The 9,255-nt window shown below is 39.3% G+C and overlaps 1 protein-coding gene across 1 annotated transcript; it reads right to left on the reverse strand.

The window, feature by feature from the left end:
- Positions 1-556: 556 nt before the first annotated feature.
- LOC115756652 (disease resistance protein L6-like) lies at positions 557-1,833 on the reverse strand. The gene is made up of 2 exons (XM_048276102.1): positions 1,245-1,833; positions 557-1,030 (listed from the first exon to the last, which is right to left on the reverse strand). Exons 1-2 carry the CDS (start codon positions 1,401-1,403, stop codon positions 722-724), a joined length of 468 nt encoding a protein of 155 aa, XP_048132059.1. The 5' UTR covers positions 1,404-1,833; the 3' UTR covers positions 557-721.
- Positions 1,834-9,255: the final 7,422 nt, after the last annotated feature.

Raw genomic sequence — 9,255 nt, forward strand, 5'->3', positions numbered from 1 at the left:
TCAAGATTCTCAGATTTTCTAGATTCCCAATGTCTCCAGTAATCCCCCCTTTTAAATTCCAACACGAGGCGGCATGTATTTCCTCAAGGCTCCGTAGAAGCCAAATAGAGTTAGGAAATTCTCTTATGAAGCAATAGTCTATCTTTAACACACTCAACCTCTGCAAATTACCAAAGGAATCTGGCAATTTGGAAATGCCTGTTCCCGAAATATTCAGCTGTTTCTAAAGGGCTTCCCGATTGGCCAATGGACTCTGGAAGTTTTCGTATCCAACAACAATTCCTCAAAGACAAGTGCCGGAGTTTCGCCAGCTCTCCAACTCCATCGAAAAGACCCAATGACAAGCAATTGGAGGCAGAAAGAGCTTCAAGTTCCTTTGAATAACATTTCAAGGGAATTTGTTCCACAGAAGTCCCGTCAATGAGGAGCTCCTTCAAAGCTTCCAAGCAACCCAGTTCGGCAGGCAACCGGTTGAATTGAGTGCAGGACTTCAGATTCAAGCAAAGCAATTTTTTCAGATCACCGATTGAAGGATCTAAATAGACCCACTGAAAGCATCGCTCTAGAATTAGTATCTCCAAATTCGGGAAGCTCGAAAATGTAGGACTTATCAGTAAGTCAGTGCAACTGGTGAGATTCAAGACTTTCGATTGCTCCATCTATAAAACAGGAGAGAAAAAATCACAAGGTCAATTGCCAGATAATTAACAGGACAAATGCATTAGAGCTGTAAATAGAAAACCACCTTCATCAACCTCCAACCTCCCCAGTCATCGGTGACCTTGTTCCATGAAAGATCAAGAATGACTAGTTTTGTCAGAATAAACTCTGCTGCTTTGAAATCCCTCGGGCACCCTTGCCAACGAAGCCACCTCAACTTTGGAAACACATTTGCGAAATTTCCAGTCATACTTGCGCGATCCAATTTCAAGAACACTATGTTTGGCATGCTCTTGAAAACGGTTTCGTTGAATGTAGGGGAATGACGGGTTTTTAAGTCAAAGCAAAGGGCTTCCACCTCTTCCTTTCCCTACATTTGCCAAGAGCAACAAATCAATCCGAAGCTATAAAACACAAGGAGAAAATTTTGCCAAGTTTTAAGGACTAAGGTGCTTTCTTTTGCTTGCATGCAAAGAAGTCCTATAGATGGTAAGATAAGTGAAGACCTGGATAACAAATTAGACCTTATACGTCAAGGCTTTCATTTTACAGAAGAAACAAACCATTGAACCAAAAGCCTTTACCTCTTTCTCGTTGAATTCTTCCAGGTCTGTAACATTCATGTACCGTCTACTGCGACTTTCAGGATAGTTAGTTCCTTTTTGATGCATAGTTCTGCTGAGGCGCTTCAGCATTTTATGCATCCACAGCATGTTTTCTCCTCCGATTTTCACTGGGGGCATCAAAACATGGTGAGAAGACAAGATTTAGATCGGGCCACATATATGATGCAATCCGACTGTCCACGCCATTGGCAAACCAGGCTATATCCCAAAATATTTCTTTCTGCTTCTCATGCAATGCTTCATAACAGACATTCAAAATCTCCCTACAATCCTTCAACCTCCCTCAAGAGTTCTCGTTCTGTAGTTTAATCGAGTCCTCTATATTCCACCAATCTGCTATTGATTTTCCACGTAAAAATGTACCAATGACTTCAATAACAAATGGAACCTGCCTCGTAGCTTTGACAATGTGCTTCGCCGTTTCAAGATGCTCATCAATGAGTGCAATAAGAAATGTATCCCACGACATAGGCTTGATAATGCGCTTCTTCAACTCAAGATAGGTACTAAACTGTCAATTGCTGAAGCATGCTTGAAAAGTTCAAGAGATCAACCACTATCTATCCCATTCACTTCATAACTACGAGCCAGGCCTGCAGAAACATATCCTTGAAGAATACGTAACAATTATCCGACTCCCAGGACCAAACCAGTCTAGCTGATCTCCTACTAGACTAAGAAGATGAGACTGGTCTTCCACATCATCGAGGATAATAAGAACTTTTATACTGCGAAATACATCCAGGGAAAAATCGATTCCTTCTTTGAAAGAAGCCACGTCAACATCTCGCTTGAGAATATCAGATATCAACTTAGTTTGCACAAACTGAATACCACCATCACTTTTTGCTATTCATACAATCTCCGCAAGAAAGCTACAACTATCGAAATAAGAGGAGAGTCGGACGTAGATGGCCTTTGTGATAGTTGTCTTGCCGATTCCATTAGTTCCATGGATTCCAACGATGCGGACTCCAACCTCATCGTCTTCTATATCCAATAATTTGATTACTTCCTTCACTCGATCGTCAATGCCGATGACATGTTCAATAGTGGCAACTGAGGTCTGCAATGACCCCAAGGGAAACCAGGTGAGTTTCAACTCCTTGAGATGTAAAAGTGCGACTGCATGCCACATGGCATGAGATAGACTAACCCATGCGTCATGCCATGTGCATAGTACATAAGCAAAGTGATAGCACGTGGCAAGCATCAGAGTGAAGAGTCTCTCAATTCCGATTTAGACTACATATAATAGCTTAATTTTCCCAAATGCTAATAAACTTTTAATTTCTTTTTGAAGTCATGCAAAGACAATCAACCCAACTTGGAAAAACATTATGAAGAGAAACAAGTCCAAATATTCAATTCAAAATATGGCTCTGACTTTTGATTATGAAATTACTGGTATGCCACTATTGGATCTTTCATATCAGATTATTTGCCGACGCATTACCGGCAAAGTTTCTAATTAATATCTTATTCCGTCCGCTTATAAATGTTGTTCCTTAAGAACTGATTTGAGTAATTAATAGTGCCTTGTTTTACAGCACAGTGCATTCAAACCTTTGATCGAGCTAATTCCATTGATGCAGGACATGCCCATCGTTTATGTATGTGTATTTGGTAAGGCTCCATCACTTGATGACTTCCTAGCCTCTAAGGTTACTTTGAGCAAGAAATGTTGTGATTAGGATATCTAATTCGCCACGTCACAAGCGCTTGACCACTCAGCCAGCTACTCTTTGGATGTCTTTGCTTTTATACACAACTTAAAGGGGTTGGTTCATCATACTTTTCATCCCTTCATATCCGATCATAATACAATTTTACGTAAAATATAAAGAGTTAATATTTCAATCCGTCTCTTTACTCCTTCCATCAATTATGCTCAGTTACTTATTTTATAAATATTATACCTATGGACAAATACATGAAATTGGTTATTCTATTTTTTCTCACATATTCCAATATTAAAAATGTTAAATCTTGAAATATCTTCTCTCCCCAATATATTTAGATTGTGTACTTATTTTTAATAAGTTGTTTGCACTTAATTTTTCAAATGCCAATTTTGTTGCACCTAAAAATATTTCCTACACAAGTAGGTTTTCCTACTACCTACAATACATATACACATAATACAAATGAAGTAGATAATAAAAGGTTTATGTGGGTAAATGCTCACCTTAAATTGTTTTGGTTTTACCCAGATATCGCTTTTGCTCGTATCAAGTCCCCTTGATTTCTTTGGAACCGAGGGAGCCCATCCAGGCCATTTGAACCATCTTAGCTCATGAGAAAGACATAGGATCTTGGAAAGAACTATGCACGTTTTGCGCGATCAGCAATCTCAATCTGCTCGTGTTTCTAAAAGTATAGGGACTGATAAATATCTCTGTCAACTTAGGTGACTCGAACATTATGGCTTTTACAGCACAATCTCCCTGTATGTATAAGACTATTTAGACTATGCATGTTCAGTAACTAGAGCAAAAAATAGAAGGAGCAGAATTTAATTGCATTTGCAAGTTTTACCGTGTCTCCTGATAGAACATGGACAACATCATCATACAGCCATCGTTTGCTACGTCTCCCAAGATCATTGAGACATTCCTGTCTCACAATATGACTAGTTAGCAAATGCTCGAGAAGCTTCAAAAGATTCCAAAGATTTAGTTCCATTGCAAGAAAAACTACTATGTAAGATTTCATAGCTGCAACATAGATCGAAGTGTCCAAGTGTCAATAGAGGTACTTATCTACTACAAGAAAGACTTTGTCACAAAAAAGTTCTCCTTGTCGTTAATGATGTGGATGACTTGCGACAGTTATATGCTTTAGCAAGATAAGGCAAGTGATTTGGTAGTGGAAGTAGGATCATTTTTACTACAAGAGATAGATATTTGCTAACGAGTCATGGGATTGATCATGTGTATGAAGTTAAAACACTGGATGAGCATGAAGCTCGTGAGCTGCTTATCAAACATGTTTTTACGAAACGCCAACATATAGAAATCATGACAGATTTGGTGGATTGTGCTCTGAATCATGTTGGAGGCCTTCCTTTAGCGTTAGTGGTGCTAGGTTCCTTCTTATGCGGTAGAAGAGAAGATGAATGGGAATGTACCATAGATGCACTTTCTTTGATTCCCCTCAAAATCACTAATGATATGCTCAAAATAAGTTATGATGGACTAGAGGCAAATGAGAGATATTTCTTCACATTGCTTGCTTCTTTAAGAGATGGGATAGTAAGTATGTAAAGAAAGTTCTCCATGATTGCAACTTTATAAGCATTGATGAGGACGGTATTTACTATCCCACCCCTTAAAGAAGCAAGCAATGTGGAGAAAGATCTCTCTCATTTGCCCCGAGTTCATTATAACTTCTTCTGAGCACATCATTAATGATTTTGTTGGCAATCCTGAAAAGTTCATCTAGCGTACTTTCCCATTCATTTTCTATTCTACCATATAAGAGGCAACCCAACAGCTCAAGTGCCAAAGGAATGCCTCCAGCATAATTCATAACACGATCCATCAAATCTTTCCGGATTTCTAATTTTTGGTGTCATAAAAGCATGATTGCTAAGCAGCTCACGGGCTTCAATGTAATTCAATGCTTTAACTTCATACATATGATTTTGATCAATCCGATGACGAGTTAGCAAATGTTTATCTCTTGTAGTAACAATGATCCTACTTCTATTACCAAAACACATGTATTCTCCTGCTAAAGCATTTAATTAGCGCAAGTCATCCACATCATCTAGGACAAGAAGAACCTTTTTGTGTAAGTCTTTGTTGTAATACCTCAAGGTGATAAAATCTCGGATAACAATTTTTCTTGCAATAGAACTAAATCTTTGAAATCTTTTGAAGCTTCTTGAACATTTGTCGGAAAACATGAACCCTCAAATTGTCTAAAATAGCATTGTAAAGAGCTCTTGCTAAAAATGTCTTTCCTATGCTGGCTGTCCCCATAATCCCACCAGGATAGCATCATCATCAGACTCAAGATTTAACATCGATTTCAGCTCGATCACTCGTGAATCTAGCCCAACTCGATGCTTAGCAACATGCAAAGGTGTTCGATTTAGGTAACTGGAGATTTCCTCCACAATTCTTTGTATAAGCTCTGATTCATCTCTGAAAAAAATGGAAAAGGAAGTTGTGGCATTGTTTTAGCAATTTGAATAAGCAAACCACAAGCAATCACCAGCCAAATGACAAAGCAGAGCATCAAATCTTAGCATAAACACAACAAAAACAAAAACGCATTCCCAATCAGTCGAATAAGAACTCCAGCAGCTCCACAACAATCAAAACAAGCTCGAAGGTCCACAACAATCAAAACAAGCTCGAAGGTTCAACTTTTAGTCATCCAAGTGATTCGTGTTCTTTTAAGAGAGCTATTTACGACTTTGAAAGAGGGTCAAAATTTCAAAACTATTAAGCACACCGAAGCACGATGTCATCGCCTTATACGGCCTATGCACACTAATTATCGTATATCAAGCAGTTGGAACTTTGTTTAGTCCTTCCAGAGAAATGGGATAAGTGCAATAACACCACTAAAGATTTTGTCCATTGGTAGATCAAGTTTTAACCATTTATACTTGCAATCATGTGTGTGTCGATTCTTTCTTTCTTCTTCTTTCTTTTTTGCAGACAGTCTTTATACTTACTCGTAAAGATCAATTTCTTGCACAAAATATGACTCCACTCAAACTTACCCATCATCAAAATGCAACCCGGACAAGCTTCCGGCGTTAAAAAGAGATTTTTTCCATCTCTTCACATTCTCCGAATCTTTCCCGAACTTCGATTCATGCCTATCCATAGCTTTCTTGTATCTCTGTCTCGATGATCTCACTTCTCCTGGGTTCACTTTGTAAAACACCAGAAAGACACTGAGGTCTCTTTGCTCCTCGCACTCCATGATTTTTGCCACCTCTTCCAAACACCAAGGCGAGGAAGCGAAATCCTCGGAGAAAACGATGATCGCGATGCGCGATTCCTCGATCACCTTCACAAGCCATGACGAAATTCGCTCTCCCTTCCTCAGTTCCTCGCTATCAACAAAAGTGTATATTCCCCTCTGGTCTAGAGCGGTGTAGAAATGGGAGACAAAATTGTTGCGCACCACCGGGCCACTGAAACTCGAGAAGACGTGGTAAATCCTTTTGGGTTCCGACGAAGAAGCCATTGGACGATGGAGTTCGACGATCAGCGACAGTTATCAGAAGAAAACCAAATCCCCAGAACAAAGTACCAAGAACAGAACAACATCCTCAAAAAGTTGGCTCTTTTTTCAACCTTTGAAGCTGTTGAGTGAAAGCGATGCGAGAAGTTATTGCCGAAAAGGAATGATGCGAAGAATGGTGAACCCCTCTGCCCTTCGTCCCCATGCTCGACCACCGTCTGTAATCTCACCTTCTCTCCTTCCCAGTCTTTGCAAGGGCTCTTCCTCTTCCTCCTCCTCGCAATGTCGATTCGGAGAGGCGAGAGGGAAAGAGGCAGAGCATAGCGCCGAGAGCGAGCGGGTAAAGGCACAGTGGTGAGCCATTATGATTAGGGTTAACACTTTTTGCAAAGTGGCGTATTTGTCTCCACGCTAAACGTACGTATATATATATATATATATATATAGATTACTCAATTTAAAAAAGTAGGATCGCCAACTTTTTTTTGACCGATGTCTCATATAATAGAAAATTTCTGTCCAAAAGATTAAAGAAAAATATCATGCTCAATATGTATACACCCATCTCATTGACACGACATTAAGAGTGTGTTTGTTTCGAACAAAATTTCGTGATTAAGTAAAACACTTTTTGGAAAATCACTTTTCAGAAAAAATGATTAGTTTTCTTTTGTTTGGTGAAATGTGGCCGAAAACGTTGTTTGGTGTTTGAATTTTATTTAGAAAATAATATCAACTTCATGACTTTATATAGGGAAAAAATCATAATTTAAAATTATTTTCGTATGTTTTTTCCCTTCTTCTTTAGCTAGTCGCTAAGCCTCGACGACAAGCTACAGAAGTGACCGACAAACTCCAGCTCTATGTCCGTCGACCTCGGGGCTAGATCTAGCAAGCTTGAGGCCGAGCTTGTTGAGTGTCGCCAATGGCTTGTCACCGGCTATTTGAGGGCGCCAATATTGTTTGTATATCTTTGTAATCCCACAAGCTTGCTACGCCGCTCGGGGTCTTGATCTTCCTTCTTGACAATTTCTTTTCCTAGGATTTGTAGTTGGCTGTGCATCCGAAATTCATTTTCTTCTCCAATTTTTAGAAAAGACATATTTTGAAGGTCACCCAACACCTCTACGTGGGTGATATCCACAGGCAGCCCACATGTAATAGGGGGTTCTCTTTTCAACCCCGGTAAAGAAACATGCTGTGTCAAGGAATATTTCGTTTGCGTTTTTGCTCAAACGGTGAAAGTATATCCCTCCAACATTGGTCCCACTCGTTCTTCCAGCCCACATTTTAAATGATTCGAAGTCCCCAACCATACTTCTATGCTCTCCCCACACAAACGTTTCCCCACAGTTTCAACAACAAAAGAGAGATTTCCGATAGCAGAAGTGATTTCCCTTGACATTATTAGATGGTAGCCCTCTAGAGATCACTAATCAACTTATTCTGCAGCGATACCACTCTTTTCTATTCAATATTGTCAAGAACATTTTCCGCAAAACTATTACCTTCAAAGAGGTGCCCAACCTTGTTGTACACTAAGTAGCACCGACATCGGCACGTCAACACGTCATTTGTCAAAAATAGAGAATTTCGATACGTTGTATATTAAATATATATTTTTATATGCAAATGATAAATTATCATGTAAATAAAAAAATATTAATGGCGAGTTTCTTCTTTTTCTTCTTCCTCCGTTGAGGATTCACGACTAGTTTTTTTTTTTGTTGGCTAAGTATATTAATTTTGGGTGGCTTGACACATGGCTTAAGTATATATATTTTTAATAAATTTATATTTTGAGCCATAATTTATTGAACATATTTAAAATTGATTTCATATGTGTCGAAATGGCTTGTCGGGATGTTGGATTCTTGTATTACTGGCATGTCAAGAGTGCTGATCACGTGTCGGTTGCATGTTAAAGAGTGTCGGACATAAGACAACATGACGTGGAGGCTCCCGAAGAGTGTCGTTGCTTTTTAAGTGATACACCACCTTTGCGCAGTGGTTTTTCCAACCCAAGGCGCACCCCACACCGCAAACAAATCATCAACTCTTTCAAAAGTTTGAAACGAAATCCTTCAGAAGTTCGAGATACCTACAAAATGACAGAGAGTTTACTTCTCTTTTTTTTTCCTTCTATAAATAAAGGATGGGGACAGGCGACCAACACGACTCGTTCTCCACTTCACAATGAGGTCCCAGACAGGTTATAGAACGGCTTGATTTTACGGAAGGCACAGAGGGCACCGGTGACATCGATTAACACAAAAAGAACACGAGGAAGACTGCAACGAGAAGACAAGATGAGATACACCGATGCATTTGTCACGGACATATATTTTCTGACGCAACCAATCGATTACCTGTCCGAAAAGAACCTCAAAGACTTAAAAGTGTCTTGGCATTTAGGATTTTTCAGAATATTCTCAAGAGCGGGCGACATTGTAATTTTCCCGTGTTATAGAACTTTCTCATTTAATATCGGTAGTCGAGTAGATGAGAAGATGCAATCTCACTAAACAGAAAAAAAAAAAAAAAACGGAATATTCCACAAGTTAAATTGATCGGCCCTCAAAAGTCGGTCCGTGGCACATTACCATTGAACACTTATGCACAACCTAATTCGAATCATAGGATGCTGCAAGCAGCAAACCCAGTAAAAAGCATTAGGTCATTTCGGCTGAACTTCTTGCATTTCTAAATAAATTCCTTCTCCCTATGCAGGAAAAGGGAACAGAGAAAAGAAAGAGAGGAA

The sequence above is a fragment of the Rhodamnia argentea genome, chromosome 3 (genome assembly GCF_020921035.1).
Source record: "Rhodamnia argentea isolate NSW1041297 chromosome 3, ASM2092103v1, whole genome shotgun sequence".
Lineage (NCBI taxonomy): Eukaryota > Viridiplantae > Streptophyta > Magnoliopsida > Myrtales > Myrtaceae > Rhodamnia > Rhodamnia argentea.